The 18,172-nt window shown below is 40.0% G+C and overlaps 1 protein-coding gene across 2 annotated transcripts in view; it reads right to left on the bottom strand.

Moving 5' to 3' along the window:
- Positions 1-15,095: 15,095 nt before the first annotated feature.
- Syt1 (synaptotagmin 1) overlaps positions 15,096-18,172 on the bottom strand; it is a 425,848-nt gene continuing 422,771 nt past the window's right edge. For both annotated transcript variants that reach the window (XM_029542073.1, XM_029542074.1), the window contains exon 9: positions 15,096-15,347. In XM_029542073.1, coding sequence (XP_029397933.1) covers positions 15,111-15,347 — 237 coding nt within the window. In that variant the 3' untranslated portion in view covers positions 15,096-15,110. The remainder of the gene's footprint in view (positions 15,348-18,172) is intronic.

Below are 18,172 nucleotides of genomic sequence, written 5' to 3'. Positions count from 1 at the left end.
AGCTGTACACATCTCCAATTCCACAAATAGTTCCTTGGCTGATGCTGTGTCTGCCCTCTGCATGACCCCGATCTCCCACTGCGCTTGCTTTAGAAAGTTAATGTCCCTCTAGTTAAATGTGTTAGTAGGAATGAATGTAGCCTCCCTGGCCCCCCCAGCACAGGGTGCAGGGGCTCCATGGCTGGAGACTCATCTTAAAAATGAATAATCCTAGTCGATAATAAGATTCCACTGTTGTTTTACATTTCAGGTTAAATCATTTTGAAATTTGACAAGGAGGGAAAGCCAAGGATCATGTAAACAGAGCAAACAGAAATTAAAAAAAAAAAAGGCTTCATCTCGACTCACCCAGGATGAAAAACAATCCATTGTGATGCCTTGCTTGCAAGCAAATATTAAGTTTTAGCATCTTTAATGATTAGCTCTATATGAATGTCAACTGGCAGTTATGAGTCAAAAATCTATATATGTTATGATATCTGGGGGAGAGTTTTAATAGATATTTCTCTATTTAAATCAGTTTGTGGATAGTACTCTCTTACCTTTAACTCACATAATGAATTTTAGTTCCCCCAGCACTGAACCCTATTGTGTGAATACTAAACCTGTCTTTGTCAAGGGGAAAAAATGCAGCCTTGATCATAATACATTTGTAGGGAGATTTTCATTTGAGGATCTGGCTGAAATGCACCTTGTAATTTTGTGTTTGCTGGCCTTAGCATTATATGTTAACACTAGAGTCTACAACATAGTCACCAGGTTTATAGTTTCGCAGAAAATGCTTCCTTAGCAACGCAAGGTTGATTTAACCTTGGGACGGTCTGGCTAGTTGTCTGAGAGAGGCACAGTTCAAGAGTGCAGATGCGGACACCTTGAGCAGTTAGCTAAATAACACATCAAAGAGGGAAACAGAGAAGATCTTACCTCGCCTTGGGACTCAGTAATACACAGGGTTTTTTTCCCCCCCTCATAGTTCATATCTAAGTTCTTAGTAAATGCTTTAAAAGAACAGGCTTTTCTATTAGCAAGGTGAACAATTCATTTCAGATGAAGGCTAGAGGGCTAAGGCGCAATCTAAGCACAGAGTTCTTCCAAGGGTTGAATTGCTAGGATGGGCGCAGCCGGAGGACAAGTGTGTTATAGAAAATGAAATTTCAGAGAGAAGAAACAAGCTAAAGAGGGTCAGAGGGTCATGAAAGGATGTGAGTTGAGATGTGTGCTATTCTTTATTTTTCTCTCTCTCCCCCCTTCTCCCATGTGGTTACACAACAACAATGTGCAGTGACTGCCTACTCATTGACTCCAATTAGGTATTTATTAGCTGGGGCAAAATTATTAGGCAAGGCAATGGGGGTTGCTCAGGGACTAGGCACTGCCACTTCTAGTCAAACTGATGTTGTTCTATAGACTCCAGCTCAGGGTGGGGATGGGGGGGGCACTCACTGTAGAGGGGAGGGGAGGTCTGGCTGTCAGGTACCAACTTGATAATGAGGGCTGCACAGACTCTGTCCTTCCTTTCTTACTTCTGCTTCTGGGCCAATTAACTGAGTTTGTCCTGGGTATGTTATCATAAAAGAAGCAGCTGGAAGAGAACTCTGGAATCTTAAACAATCAAATCACCAGCTTTGAGAACTGGGGCTAGCACTGACTCTCCTCTCCGTATCCATGGGTTTAACCCACCCTTAACTGAACCCATTTTAAAAAACTGCATTTGTACTCAACATAGACTTTTCCTTTTCTTCCGGTCCCCATTCCTTCAGCAGTACAACAGAGCAACTGTCAGCACATCATTTACATTGTGTCATGATTGACAGGTACACCCACAGAGGATATGAAGTGTACAGCAGGGTCGTGCAGGCTATCTGCATGGACTAGATCATTTTGTATATAGAACTTGAACATTCTCAGCTTTTGGGCATACACTTGGGTTGAATGGGTTGGGCCTAGCACTAACTCCCAACAAGATACTGAACAACAGTTATACTGAGAACTACATCCTATCTTACTTCTTATAAAATATGCTGGGGATTATAGTTAAATACTATCTAAATACTATCGGGAGAGGAGAGAACTTGCTGGGCTAGTTTCTGGATGCTGTCATAACTGCTTCTCAGTTAATGAGGAGACATACATTAGGGTCCTTATGTACTTCTGCTCTCCACAGACACATGGCTTAACTTTGCATTGCTGAATGACACAGTGTGTGGTATCTTGCTATTTCTAATCTCATTTGTTCTCATGGTTATGTAGAGAGTGAAAGGAGAAAAGACAGTGAAGGCTGGACGAGCAGAGCAGATATCATGAAACTTATAAACACTCATCCAAGATTACCTAGTAGGGATAGTTTAAAAAGCAATGCTGTGGGCTAATTTTTTATTTATTTTTCAGTAACTTTCATTAGAGGATAATTCAATGACAAGCTGTCCAATGATATAAGGCATAGAACATTTCCATCACCCCCTTGTCTTCTCTGTAGATTTAGATGCACACTGTCAAGTGTATCAAGTTTGTCTCTGTCCATTACAGAGTGCGGTATCCTTGCTTGTATGGGATTTGCCCATCCATTTAGCAAAGTTGTTTCCACTTTTTTGACTATTGTGAAATAGTGTCACTGTAAACATCCAATACCCATGCACGTATGTGAGTAGCTGATAGACATGGTTTTATCAGCTATGGAGGAACACACACACACACCTTGAATCAAGCTTTGGTATGAAAAAAATATTAAAAGTTAACAAAGAATTTTCTCTTGCTTAGAAATAATTGGCAGCTATGTGATGCTCTCTACTTAGAACTTCCACCTAATGTTACCTCATCTGTGAACTCAGCGACGAAGCTGTGTTTAATATCCCAATTTTATGGATGAGCAGACCGAGGGGCTGAAAGGCCATGGGTTTTCAATTCAGGGTTTGCAATGCCAGTTTGTGTCCTTTCTGCTGCACCCTGGTGGCTCTCAGGAGAGGGTCTGTTCATGGCTGACTTGCATCTCCACTGGACGCCAAGGAGGCAGGGACAAACACTGGCATTTTCAGACACCTACTTATTATTAGGCTCTGGCCTGTAATGACTGTTAAATTGTGCCGTAGGCATGCATCTTGGTGAGCAAGGTCAGGCCACATAGAAAGCATTCTATAAAGTTAAATTCCTGTCGGGAAGCTTTTAAGGTGTTTATATTTTAATGATGTTATTAAAATGAAAGTTCAGACTTGCATAATTCATGTGTTCAGTGCCTCTTTTAAAATCCCTGTCACTGAACTTGTTTTTTTTTTTTTTCATTTTCTTTTCTTTTTTAAATTTCAGTGAGATTCTTAAAGTACAAACAGGTATTTCAAGGAAGAGTAAGATAGATCTCTAGTTATACTGAGTGGGGGCTTCTCGGGTGTTGGAATCTTCAGGCTAGGTTCACGGTCAGTGTCTCTCCTGGGTCATAGACAGTACGACAAGAACCACGTTGTTTTCCATGCAAACAACCTGTACTAAGAACAGCTTACAAATTTATGGTTTGATAATGTCTAGGAATTGGGACAGTCTCTGGAAAATGTCTTTGGCTTTGTAAGGGTTTATTTATTTTTTATTTTTTTACCTACAGTGTCTGTTGCAGTTTATTTAGATTGCTCTCAACAATGCTGCTGGATTGAGTGCATTCTAATGGGTTTAAATGGCTACAAATGCAGTTGATGAAAGTCTAGAAATTTACAAGTTGATCACCAGATTTTCTTTGTTCCCTCCCTTCCTTCCTTCCTTCCTTCCTTCCTTCCTTCCTTCCTTCCTTCCTTCCTTCCTTCCTTCCTTCCAGCAACAGGAGCTTGGTTGCAGAGGCAGTAGCAGCAAGCAAATTGAGGGATGTTAGAAGGATGAAGATTTCCCCATTGCCTTTCTTTCTCTCAGTGATACTTAGGGACTCTTTCCATCACAGGGATACTGAGAAAAGCTTTCTTTCAATCTGTTGACTTGGCTTGATGACCAGGGGGAGTTGAAACTTATTTATTTTTTACATTTCTTCTAATCCAAGAGTTCATTACTTGATTTAAGTATTGTTCAGAAACCTTTGGTTAAGACAGTTTTCTAAATAGAGTTTTATTGGTAAGAAAATTACTAAGCATATGATGATATATACAGAAAAAGATCCTAAACAAGCAGCAGATGCAATGGCTGCTTACCAGATATGGCTTGGAAGATCTCAGTTACACACCAGAGGACAGACCAAAATAATAATGAATGTGACATACCTCAGTTGAGTACAATGCATATATTTTTGTGTATGTATACATACATATGAACATGTGTTTGTGTGTTTAAATATACAGGCAGAGAAGAGAATCTGGAACTACATGCAATCTTAAGTTGTGCCCGTGAGACGACTTCCTTTGGGGACTGACCGGGCCACTGAAGTTGTCATTTGTATCCTAAAGGAAGTGATGGGGCTATAGTTTCCTTTGGCTTTCTTTCTTGAGTTCTGATGATTTAAAGGCTCTTATTCTAGTAACGTCTTGAAACACTGCCATTTGTGAACACATTTCGTTCCTTAATGAATCAGAAAATGGCAGTCCATGAACAAATCGCAGTCTATCAAGTAGATAAATATGTAATCGTGCAGTCACATATGTATGCGCAGTATTACTGCAAGCCTACTATCACTAAAAGTACATTAGGCTCCTTGTTAATGGGGGAAAGTGTTAATTAATTACATAGCCATATTGTTGCCTGACATCAATCATTTGAAATATATGAATTTTTTTAAGGCAATTGATCTTAGTGCTGTAGTCTTAGATAAAGGCAGTTTCAACATTCCAAAAGATTAAAAAAAATGCACTTATTTCAGGTTTTTAAGTTAAAATGTCACTTTTCCTTGATAAACACTGAAGGGTTATTTATTTTTTTGTTTGTTTGTTTTTTGGTATGGGAAAAAAGAACAATAGGAAGTCCTTGAGAACACACAGCCAAAGTAAGGACTTTTGGTTGTCAGTGGCGGCTATGCTCTTCTGACCCTGTGATCTGAGGAAGTCAGCCCATGAAGTAGTAGGCAGTTCATACTGAATCCTAGCCTTGTCCTCTCATCCTGGGCAAAAGACACGACTGGGGATTTATTCTGAGCCTCCACCCCTTCCCTGGAGAATGTCTTTATGACCACTGAGGGGTAACTACAGTAGTGAGTTTCTGTCTGTGCAACTCTTATTTCCTGAGGAGAGTATGTCACTCTATTTTGAAGCCATCAAGGCTGACGGAGAAAGAACAAAATGAGAATTACATAAACTCTCTGAAGATGCTTGCTAAGATATCCAGTAGATTTCAAGAACCATACTTTCTAGTTTTGTTTTTCAAGGTGCTACTATGAAAGTACTGCTATATGTTGCCAGAAGAATTCTACTTAGGAGAAGAAAAATTAAATCAGAGCAGTCAGAAGAGAGAGAACAAACCAGCAGATTGGTAGAGCTCTGCCATCTGTGCATGGCCAGGTGAGGTTTGTTCATATAACATGTTTGACACATGTATATGAGGATGGGAGACAAAGTTGAAACTGTGGTTACAGTAGGCTTTAGGAAAGCATGTGGCATGACTGAAGAGGGAAAGAACAATGCATCTATGCATGAAATGAGGAGTGGGGGGTTAAGGCATGTGTCCTCTTAAAAGTGGAGATGGGTTTGGGAGAACTTGGCATGCAAGCATATGAACTGCGTTTGGATCCCCAGTTCCCATGTAAAGTCAGGTAGGCATGGCAACCTGCCTCAAATTCTAGTAATTGGGAAGCAGAGATGGGGAATGCCCTGGGCAAGATGGCTACTTAATTGGGCAAAATTGATCAAGCTCTGGGTTCAAATGAGAGACCCTCACTGAATATATAGGATGAGAACTAGTGAGAACCTAATCTGAACTCTTGGCCTCTATACATACATGTGCCTGTATACATTCATGTGTTTGCCCACATGCATATGCATACCACACATACAAGTACACACAAAAAGTAGACATGGCTATATGACAACAAATTTTTGTAGCTACTTTAGACAGGGTCTCACTCTAGAGCCAATGGTGGCCTGGAACTCCTAATTCTTTTGCCTCAGTCTCCTGGCTGATGAGATTCCAGATGTTTGCTAAAATGCGTGGCTACCCTTTTTATAATATGATTAATTCTTTTAAAGATTTATTTTCCTTTATGTGCATGGGTCTGCATATCTGTATGCACTGTGTTTTGGTGCTCTTGAAGACCAGAAAGGGGGAAGAAGCCTAATGTGAGTACTTGTTGCTGAACTTTAGTCCTTAGGAAGAGCTTTGTGGGCTCCTAACTGCTGATCGCTAGAAGGATTCATCCTCGGATTTCTAGGAGATCCAAACACTGGATATGCCTGTGTTCTTAAGGTGCTGTAGGCTTTGCTAACAGATTTCTTATGCCTTAAAAAAGGAAGAGAAAGATAACACTGACTTCTGTTAAATGTTTTAAAAAAAGAAGTATTTGGGAATACGTCTGTTATTCTAGTTAGCTATTGGAAATTCCAAACCTCTCTATTCCTTTTCTGTGTACTGAATGAGAGAAAGGGAAGGGATGGTTAAGTAAAAGAAGACAATGCATTCACACGGTCACCTGGATCAGACAGTGTGGTACAAAACTGTGGAGCTGCTAAGGGCTACTCACGCAAAGGTGCCATGGGAGGAGGTTCTGATGGGATAACATAAAAGGCTTAACAAAGTCCATTTTAAAGCCCATCAACACAGAAAACTCCCATCTATTGATCTGTCTTATATTTCTGTCTGTCCCAGATCCTTGACTAGTGTTTGCCACTCATCTATAAGGCAGAGCTATAAGGCAAAGAAAAATGGACAAAGAATTTCTGAGTGGAAAGGTACCTTTGAGATCACCCAGAATGGCCTTTCTTTTCATCTTTTTTCTTTTAAACATCAAGGTTACCTCTTAATTCTAGCATTGTGGAGTGGGCAGGTGGGCATCGCTGCGCGCTGCTTTCATGATCTTAAGACTTTAATCATGCCTGTGCTCTGCTTTCCTATCCCGGACTACAAAGTCCTCAACTTCTTAGCCTGTCTTCAGAGATAGTCCCTTGATCCTGTCGATCCAGGCTGCCCTCTATGTTGGCTAGTCACTGTACACTGCTGTCTGTTTTGAGGTGGGTGGCCATACCTATATGTACTCCACAAAAGGATAAATGCATGGTATTTCCATCTCATCCTTACAGAATCTTCTGGAATAGTACTAACTCTATATTGACTCTGTAATTCCATAATCTAATTTGGATTATAGTTTTCCTTTTTAGTGAATTGTTTCTAAGATTTTCCTCAATGAAATGAGTGGTAACTTTCTGTTCTCATGACAACATAGTTATAAGGTTTATTTAGACTCCTGGTTTGGAAGTTCCGTGACACAGTGGGTTGTCTCCATTGACTTTGTGTTTGGGATGAGCTAGAACATCACAGTAGAAAACATGTGGGGCACAAAGCTGTCCAGCACATAGTATCTGGTAAGCAAGGAGAGGAAGGGTCTTGGATTCCAATACCCCAGTGCTTGCCCTAGCACTAGGGCCAATGATTTGAAGGTTCCATCTTGCCCCTCCACAGTAGCACCACAGGCCAACAAGGGAGCCTTCAATGTGTGGACCTCTTGAAGAATCATCTACATACTATAGCAAAGCTGTTTTATGTTTTGCGTTTGCTCCTGTGCAGATTTTTCATTTACTCATTGAATTTCATAGGTCAGTGTTTGGGAATACACAAAGTGGGAGGTTCCAAAGCGAATAGTAAACTTTCAGGGGCTTTTGAAAGCATCATTTCTAAATCTCTGTCTGGCGATGACTCTTTTAGTATTTCCCAGCTCATTTTGATTTTCATGTTAAGGAGTTTATTGCAAATTCAATTTCTTGTCAATGACTTTGGTTCAATTAAAATATTTTAATATTTAAATATGTAACTTTGACCCACCAACTCTTGTAGCAGTCAATTTACAGTAGTTAGAAAGCATTTGCAATCACATTGTACTTCCAGAAGTGCCTTATCCTTCCTCCTAGGATCAGCCACTGATCAAACTGAATAGTAGGAAACATTTTCATTAGACTTTTTTCCGACCTAAAACGTACTCACATCCTTATGGTTGAACTCCTTCCCATCCTGTTCGACACTGTGCCTCTGATAGGGCTTGAATGTCACTGTTTTGAACTGTATCCTCTTTTGTGTGCAAAGAATTAAATATTAAAATAGCATGCCAACTTCTAGCTAAGAAACAAAGCAATCTATTAATATCCAATATTTAGTTTTATAGACTCACTAATTCCATTTTGCTGTGTAAGGAACCATGTGACACTAAGCAACTAACCAAATAATTTACATTAGTGACTCCCTTAATGGAATTTCTGTTTGGGATTAAAGGATGTTTGAAATCAAGTTGAAATCTTAATGTCTTTCAATCTGTAATGTAGTTAGTCACCTGCTCTTCAGGTTGACTCTAGTGGGACATGAAAGTCATGTTTTACTAATGGAGTGTGAAGATGGACTATGATGATATCCTAGCTGTGCCAAACTCAAGATCTGTGATTTTGAGCAAGCTATTTAATGAACTGTGTGGTTGGTTCCACCAATAAAAGAGCATTGAACATAGTCTGCACCCAGGGTTTGGAATAGGGATTAAATCAGTTAACAAACATAGGGCATTAAAACAGAACCAACCTCCACTGTGCTGGGCAGGTGTGAGGAGAGGCATGCTGCCTGGCAGCGGAGTGGGAGCTCAGGGTGTGTGGTGAGTTGACTGCTGGCACATACCTGAAGGCCACAGAGCTTACAGGGAACACTGTGCTTGCCATTGTGAATTGAGTGTACCTCAGTCTGCCGCTTGATTTTAACTGATCCCAAGGTCTGTCTGTGTCTCCTTCTACTTCCTTAAAACTGTTCAGTCCTTCAGGCATTGTGTGTGTCTTCATTTTGGCATACTAGCAACTATGGCTACTTCTCCACTTGCATTGGGCTTGGTTATTACTCTTTTATAGTTCTTTTTAATAACTCAGTTTCTAGAACCATGCCATTTCAAGAATTGTCATTTCCTTTTTAGAACAGTCTGTGCACTTCTCAGAGCTTCCTATTATTTTTATCCACATTATAATTAAGCATTTTGAAATGTTGCAGAATTAATTTTACATTGTAACATTCAAGCCTAAAATTATGATGAAGCTTCTGACATCACTGCCAACTTATTATGCATATTCCTGTCCCATTAGCTCAATAAGAAGCCAGCATATTTGCATATTATTGCTTGACCCTGATATCATGGCCAATTAATTTGCATATCCCTATCTAATTGGCTCAAATAAGTTTCTGCCTGTTTATTTATTGGCCTAGTTCCCAGACTAGTGGCTTTTAGTTCAAGTCAATTGAATTTGGAGCAGTTTTCTTCATAATGCTTTCATTACCAATAGATGAACACATAGGAAGGTGGTCAAGGACACTGGAAAATGACTGCAGAACCTGTAAAGGAAACATTTGCCTTTGTCTCCTCTTTTCACTGACAGAGATTAAAGAGGGAAAAGACAAAACATTCACACTTTTCAGGCAGGAGACACTAGAGTTCTAAAAGAAATATAACCTTTTATTTGAGAAAATTCTTGTCTATAAGTCAAAGGGTGTATTTTTTCCCCTATATTATTGACAACAAAATTCTATCTTAGGACTTGGCTGGCATAAACCTTAGTTAAAATCATGTACCATCAAAGCTTTTAAAGTGTTTTGTCTTGTTTTGTTTTTTGAGTTTAAGATGGGCTTGTTTAAAACTCCAGGTTCTCCCCTAGAACTGTGTTTGAGGTGGTTCTTATTTTTACATGTCTCCTGTTGATTCTAACTGAGCCAGTCAAAATGTTAGCACTTGATAAGTTTCACCTGAAGGAACAATTCCTCTCTGCTGATTATGGTTTTCATATTGACTCTAATGGGTCCCCGAGAGTAGGTGAGCCGTTCCTTTTGAACACTATTGAGTGCTTAAATGTGGCTATATTTCTTCAATTATACTTGTAGGATGATAGAAAAGTAGATCAAGAACAAAAAAATTAAAAAATTAAAATATACCAGCGAACAATAATTTGTATGTATGTGCATGTATGTGTATGTGTATCTGTGTGCAAGTGTGTAACTGACTAAGCCACACACTAACCTTTTAGAGCATTAGTCTCAACTCTTTGCTACATTACCTTCTTGAAGTCTATTGTGCTCTTTAATGGGAATGGATACCTCCTGTAGCTAGGCATTCTGTTCTTATTCATTTATTTGCTAATCACATGAATTCCTTTTTTAGAGGTAGGATGTCATTATGGAAGTCAAACACAGATCTCCTGCCTCAGCGTCATGAGTTCTGGGATCACTAGCCACCGATGGCTTGTCAGTGTTAGTGGTGAGCTTGGATGGGCATGGTCGGAAAGAAGACAGCAGAAGAGGGCGTGACTGAAATGAAGTAGAAAAATTATGATGGAGAACACTTGAAACCAGTGGTTCTATATCTTCCCATGCTGTGATCTTTTAATACAGCAAAATATAGTAATACAGTTATGGCTCCCAACCATAAAATTGTTTCAGTGCTACTTCATAGCTGTAATCTTGTTACTGCCACGAATCATAATGTAAGTATGTGATACGTGACCCCTGCGAAAAGGTTGCTTGAACCCCCAAAGAGTTGTGACCTCCAGGTTGAGATTCAGTGCTTTAACCATACCTTGCTCAGCTGCTGTTGAGCCTCTTGGCCTCTTAGCCTCCTCTCTTGCTCCTTAAAGTTCATCAGCCCCATTGGAACAGATGCTTAACCTGGGTTTCTCAAAACCTTCTTTCCTCTATGCTTGCTGTGTTGTAATTCATTCTCTCTCTCTCTCTCTCTCTCTCTCTCTCTCTCTCTCTCTCTCTCTCTCTCTCCCCCCCCGTCTCTGTCTTTCTCTCTCTTTCAAAATTGGGTGAACTGAAGCCTCATCAAGGGAGCAGAACTGCACATGTTTTGCCCCTTTTATATGGACATAGTTTTCTAACTGTGAAATGACAGAACAAAAATCTGTAAGGATGGTGTAAATGCTCACTACAGGGAAGCAGAATGAGAACAGCCTTGCGGTGCAATATTCTGTGTAATGTGGAGCCAGGCAAGAAGGGCCATTTGCCAGAAGCCTCAGATGAGGAGAGAGAATCCACTTGTGATTTTGAGATGACAAGAAAGGGAGAAGCTAATTGAGATTATTCCCAGGGATTTTGACTCACCAACATCTCCCCCCCCCACCCCACCCCCCCACCCAGTTTCTAAGAACATTCTATTTCAGCAATCCTTGCTCCATTTTTAGCCTCATCTATTCCGAGGACTTTTGTGTTTTAGTTCCAGATAGTGGAGGCCCCTAAGAGCCACTCTGTCCACCTTGAAGACTGGTATGTAGGAAGAGCTAAATGTGTGTTAGAAATAGTTCATGTTAGGAGTGAGGAACTCTCAATTCCTCCAATGCCTTGTCTTTCTCAGAACTTAAAATTTTCTTTTTGTAATATTCATGAACAGAAAATAGAAACGGGAGATTCATTCATTTTTTTTAGGATTAATTAATCAATTACATATATAGGTACATATGTATTTGTATGTATGTATAATAATTAAGGAAAACAAGGTTAGGAATTTGAGGAGAGGACATGGAAGGAGCTGGAGGTTGGGGATGAGGTAGAATTATGTAAGTAATTGTGTGAAAAATTCCCAAATGAATGAGTAAATGTAAAAAAATTAATCTGCTGCAGAATTATGAAGAGTCCAATTACACTTGCCTTGTGAGGATGAGGGCAGGAACTTTGATCATTTGCAATGTGGATGTGTGATAGAGGCAAAAATCCTTAGGCTGTCCATTTTGAATAAACACAGTGAGAAAGAAATCACATGCTCTTGCCAGAAACTATTAAGTATTTTGAAGATGTCTACTTCCCACTTTCTTCATGTTTTATTGATCCGCTGCTAATTTTGAACTCACTCTGAGCCTGTATAAAACCTGGCCTCCTGATTATCCGGAATTGGTCTGGCATGTCCATCAAATAGCTGAGTCGTGTCAGGTCCCTCCCCTACCCTCTTCTCCCCCACCAAATCAAGCTGCTGCTTAGATGGTCCATTGATTTCACATTTCCCAGCTTTGATAAACTCACTAAATTGAAACAGTCACAGTGATATTTGGTAGGCACTTAACTTAACTCTCGCTTTTTTTTCTAACAATATGCTCACTAATGGAGTCTGCCTAGCACTTCTACCTTGTCAACAGAGGCTTAGAAGAAAAAAATCATGTGCCCAATGTCAATATGTGTGGCTTTGTGCTAGAGTCCATACACAGTTTGAGCTCTAAGACCTCAAACCAAGTCAGATTGTTAGTAGTGGCAGAGTGTGGTTTCAACTCTGGCAGAAGAGCCAGCTTTGGTTCCAGTTAACAAAGCTGTTCCTGGCAAATGGAGTTTGGCCTTTGAATCCCTTGGAATGAGATCTTATATAGTTGTGGTCTCTTTGTACATAGGTCCTCTTATTCTGAGGCAACTCATTCACATACTTAAGAGTTGCTTTAATGGTAAGTAGGTTAAGCAAATTTGAAATGCAAGACTTGTTTTTCGGGCCATGGCTCCTTTGTAAATAATTCATTATTCATTCCACAGCTCTGCACAGTGCCACCCGTTGGTGAGAGCATTGTGGGAGACATAAATACAGAACAGTCTAGTGAGAGAGAAGTCTGGTGTTTGAGGACTGTAAACAAGCTGCTTAAAAAGACAAAGCCTGGTTCTGCTGGATGGATCAGAACAGGCATTCCTACAGCATTCCTGCCACAGCAAACCTTCTGGCTCCCCACCTGGACCCTTGGCTTAGTCCCCCTCCTCTGCCCTATTGTCGCCTGGAATGTCACCCACTCATGTCATCTTTCCTCATCTCATTAAAAAAAAAAACAAAAAAACAAAACAAAACTCCCTGACATGGCTTACCCAACTTCCTTGCTTCATTTCCACCTATGGCTTCTGGCGCCTCAGGAAACTGGGTGCTTTACTAATGTCTTGGCTCGTTGTCTGTCTCCTTACATTAATGTAGGACCTGCAGGAGCGCATAGTCTCCAGATTGTTTTATGCACAACTGTGAACTCAGTGCTCGGCATGATGTCTGACTCAGGGTAGAGTCATGGTACACACTGGTTGAGTAACTGGAAGGAATACAAGTTCAGCTGGGCTAAAGAGTGAGGAGGATTTAGCTAGGCATTGTTAAAAGAGAGAATTCCAGATGAAGAGAATTGTGTCGGGATGGAAGCAGTGTGTTCCATGGCTTGTTATGAGTGTGCTGGTCCATTGGCTAAAATGAGATGCAGAACACATAGCTTGAAAGTGTCTACATTAGGTGATTAGCGTAATTATGATTTAATTCTACAGGCAGCAGGAAGCCCTTAAAATTAGGGTTTGTTAATGATTATAATCATTCCAGGTAATTCGAATATGGGGGTGGCTCTAGGTTCTGTGGGTTCTGAAGCTACTATAATTTTCCTGCCTTTCTTTACAAAAAAAAGGTGACAAACTGATGGGTACTGAACTAGATTTGACCTTTGGGTGCTCTTCTTTTAAGCCACAATGTTAAGCCACTGTGACAGGTCAGGCATCGTCCTTTGTGCTTCTCTTTGCTTAGATTGCTAGCAGTGAGCTCATGTACCTGCCTATGACTATAAGCACTCAGATCGATCCTGCTAGATGTTTCTATTCTGCACATCCTAAAGGTGAGAAGGGATGGCTGACAAGGTGGGCAGACAGAAAGGGGCCACCATCTTGGAGAAGGAGGAGCTGAAGCAGCCATCTCTGGTGATGGAAGTCAGACCTCTATAAGTCCCAGGAAAAAGCCAGAACAAGGTCACTTGAAGCTGGGGTGGAGCTCAATTAGGCAGGACACTAGGGCAGCCTTGATCTTCTTGATCAGAGATGGCGAGGAGACAACTCCCATGGAGGTCTGGAGTGCTTGGGGCAGATATGAGTGCTATGGATACACTACTTAGCCAAAGAAAGAGAAAGAAGTCAAAGGTCTCTTAAGCCTCCTTGGGATACTAATTTGAGATCTGGGAAGAAACTATAATTGCAAATTTTTAAATACTTTTCTGTGCATTTGTTTTACAAATAAGCACACAAAATATTCTACATATTTTTAGGAAGAACTATGCATATTGTTTTAAAGGTTCAAATTTTATACCATTAGAAATGAAGCAAGACAATAAGGCAGGGTTTTAGTGACATGGCAGACTATAGCTTCTTCAAGTTCCCTTATTCATACAGAGAAATGGATATAGATAGCATGAGATTTGACTGTTAAGTCACTGGGTAGAACTCAGCCTCAACCATTTTCAGCTGTTCTGTTTCACAGTATAAACTCACTGTGCTGCATTAGTGTGGTGTTTACAATGTTTCTTTCTTTTTTTATTTTTGTAATCAGAAAAATCACAGAATAAAGAGTCATGTCTATGGAAACTCCACTGCTAGGAACAATGACAACTGTTACCTGTTTGTGATGACCTTGTGGCATGTCAGGAGAATCCCTCACACCTTAATGATTTACTGCAACATTAAAATGATAATTTATTTAACCACACAGAGGAGGGAAAAACGTTCTACTCAGATCTGGAAGCAGAGTCCTTGAGCTGACTTTGCTTTGGGGAAGATTTACTCACTGTTACGTCCTGCTTGGGTTACAGAGAACTTTCAAACCCAAGCCTCCCCTCTTCCACCCTTGTCTTAAGCTGTAGGACTAAAAATTATATGAACTGTTCCTGGGTTTCTTTTCAGACAAAGACATTTGTATAGATTTGAAATGCTGCCTTTTATAAAAGCATTATAAAAATTTTGTCAGGTTAGCAAATACCTAATTAATAAGTCTCAGGTAAAATAGAAATTTTAATACTGAGGGTAAATTTAAAAAATCCTCAAAACTATAATTTGTCACAGGCATTGCCTTTCAAACAAGAAGCCAAAATTTTAGCTTTCAATGACATAGAAATGACAGCTGATACTTTGGCTACGGAGAAGGGAAATAGATTTCATCTTCTTTGCCAATTTCAATAAACTGAGAGTGGCTTCCTGGGGCCCTGCATTGGCTGAATTCTGACAGGGCTTCCAGCTCCCTAGGAAAGAGAGCTGCGATCAATTAAGGAGCAGGGAGCCACAGCATGAGCACCGTGCATTCGGTACCCACAGTGAAACAGCGTTTGTTTCCAACAATCAATAGCCACTGCGCACTCACCAGATAAGCCACCCACATCCATCTTCTTCAGGTTCTTGGCTTCCAGAATGACAACAGTCAGCTTGCCGGCAGTAGGGACGTAGCGGAGGGAGAAGCAGATGTCACCCAGTTTCTCTTGCTATGAAAACCAATAAAGAGGTATTAGCGAGTTTTCAAGTGAAGTTGAACTGTTTGGTCTTAGGCATTGTAATTTCCTCAAGAGGATGGTAATGACAACTAGAGTCTGAAGACTTCAAAGTCCACAGGCATTTTTATAGTGGTCATTTCATATGACACCAGTCTTTTCTTTTTCAAGATTATCTACTTCAGCTTTCAGAAAAAAAAATCTACACTTTAATATCCAATAGAATATGTTTATAATTCTGGAAATGAGACCAAGATGACTGTCTTGGAGATGCTCTGAACACTGCAAAACTCTTTGTAAAACTGTATGGTTGACTCATTTTTTTTTTTTTAAATTAGAATCAACCCATCTCAGTTTTTGTCCTTTCACGTAAGATTATACCTAAAAGCCTATGTTTAGGAACTTGGGAAGCGAGACATCTTTTTTCAGCTAAGTTCTATTTATTGTTGAAAAATTCTGAAATTCACATCACATAAATGCACTCAAGTGTGAGTTTTTGCATGTTTTGGTTTTATTCATTTCAAGGCAAGTCTTTCTTTGTCTTTATCCTTAAGTTTGTAAAAATAGTAGAAGGCTGGAAAACTGTGACACTGTGCTTCAATGCAGGTACTCTAAGTTCCTCATGGAGTTTCAGTGCTATGTCCAAAGAGCATCCAAGAATCCTGGAATCAGGTGATTCAGAGTAACTTATCCAGATCAGAAAACGATGGCATACAAAATGGTCCTTTCTCAGAGCCGACTGTATTTATTGTCTTCTCTTAAGTGGAATGCGGGAGGCTTTAGGATTACTAATTTTCTATTCCAGTTAACAACCATGCTGTTCAATGTGACTATAGTTTGTGTGTGTGTGTGTGTGTGTGTGTGTGTGCATACATGTGGTGCAAGCACACAGAAAGGGTGAGGGGAGGGAAAGAATAAAAGAACTAAGGGTATTGTACCCATCTCCTGAAGTGGGAGAGGCTCCTGATAGCCGTCCAACCTAAGGAATTAGCTGTATGTGGCCCACCAGAGTTGATGATTTCTTAACATTTTCCCTCCCCAAATCTCAGTTTTGATTCTGAAGAGGGAAACACCCGTGTCAGACTTCTTAGACTTGTTACAAGAGAGCGCATAGAAACTACTGATACCCTAACTCATTTCATCTTGGCCTTATCTGTAGCTAGACATAATGTGCTAAATGAAACAGTCTCCAGTGTGGAAATACCACCCTTGATATAATGAAGCAGTGTAAGGAAATGTAAATTTTTTTGTGGGGGTACTTACTATATCTGTCTTTCAAAGAAGAAAGATTATTTGTTTGTTTGTTTGTTGTAGGTGAGTAGAGGGGTGGGAGAGAGAGAGAACATCAGCCTGTCTTTCCATGCTTAACTAATGCTCTATTGAAAATGACACCAGATGTTTTTATGGCCCAATTCTCCTATTTGTGGAATCCCTGTAGTGCCTGACGACATGCCTCTAGGTTGATGAGAACATTGTTTCCATAATCCTTTGTAGATGGTTTAATTCTCCTACCTGTTGGTACCTTCCCTGACGACAAAGTCCTTGAATGGGTATCACAATACCTCACCTTTGCAAAAAATATAAGTACAAAAACATTTTGAAAATAGCCATGCTTTGAACCACAGATGGCGTAGCTCCCTATGGCTACTAGGGTTCCTTGAATCAGAGTCTCTCTGCATGCTTAGTCACCCTGACACTTAATTGACATATTCTGTGAGTTAGTAGAATATATTATTTTTCATAGTCTCTGAAAATAGAGTAGGAATTAGTATTTAAGAAATGAATACAAAAGAGAGCCAGATTCCTCTAAACTTGGCAAGGGAAGAGAAATGTACATTGACAGAGTTACTACTTGAAATGGTCATTTGGAGGCGGGCTCTATGTGTGGGAATCAATCTCCTTGTTATTCCTGTTCATCTCCTGGGTAAGCTCATTGTAATGCAGGCTAGACTATTCTCAGTACTTCAGCACGCATGCCAAAGAGGTCTACGCTGTCCTATATGGCTCATTATTGGATTCCACGAATAACTTAGGGTGCTAAAATAAGCTTGGTTCTATATTTTTGTCTCACCCCAAGTATCCATTTTTCTTTTTAATACTTTTTCCATCCCATGACTTCAAAATTGCAGGTTAACTTTAAAATCTTCATATAGCTCATTAGAAATGTTTTGACACAAGCACTCGTGTATCAGAGGCTGGCCTCAAACCGACTGCAGCTGAGGATGACCTCGGACCTCAGACTCAGCTGCTCATCTGTCTATCAAGTACTGAGGGCTACAGGGATACAGTGCCACAGAAGGCTCCCAGTTGTTTTAAGTGGAATAATGTCATGCCATTTTTCTGTGGGATCATTTCATTCTTCAATCTTAAGACGCACAGAGAATTTAAAATATTCTCAAGACTCTACGTACTATTTAGCTTCAAAAGAGAGCTCAGCATTCTGGATAAAAGAGAAATGGGTGAGATTCACTGCAGTTTAAGCCTTTGGGGTAGATGAGGAATGAATCCGTAGAAGAACAAATGGGGATATTTTAGGGTACAGAGGAAGAGAAGGACTTATTTTTAAAACTCTTTACAGATCTGCATTGAATTAATTTAGAGGCTTTAACATGGAAATTTTTTCATTTGCTCATAAAAATTATCAATCAGCTGGCAAATTAAATATTATTTTTACATGAATGAACTGAAATGACTTTCCAAAGTTTTAATTACTTCTGATCAACAGCTGTTTTAAAGCTAGTCACCACTCTTCCCCCAACTTGTATAATTTCTGATGTCAAGATGGAGGAAAACTCTGACCTGGGAGAAAGCAAGACATA

This window comes from Mus pahari, chromosome 9 (assembly GCF_900095145.1).
Source record: "Mus pahari chromosome 9, PAHARI_EIJ_v1.1, whole genome shotgun sequence".
Taxonomy (NCBI): Eukaryota; Metazoa; Chordata; class Mammalia; order Rodentia; family Muridae; genus Mus; species Mus pahari.
The sequence above is the reverse complement of the archived record's forward strand: the minus strand, read 5'-3'. Positions and strand labels throughout refer to the sequence as shown.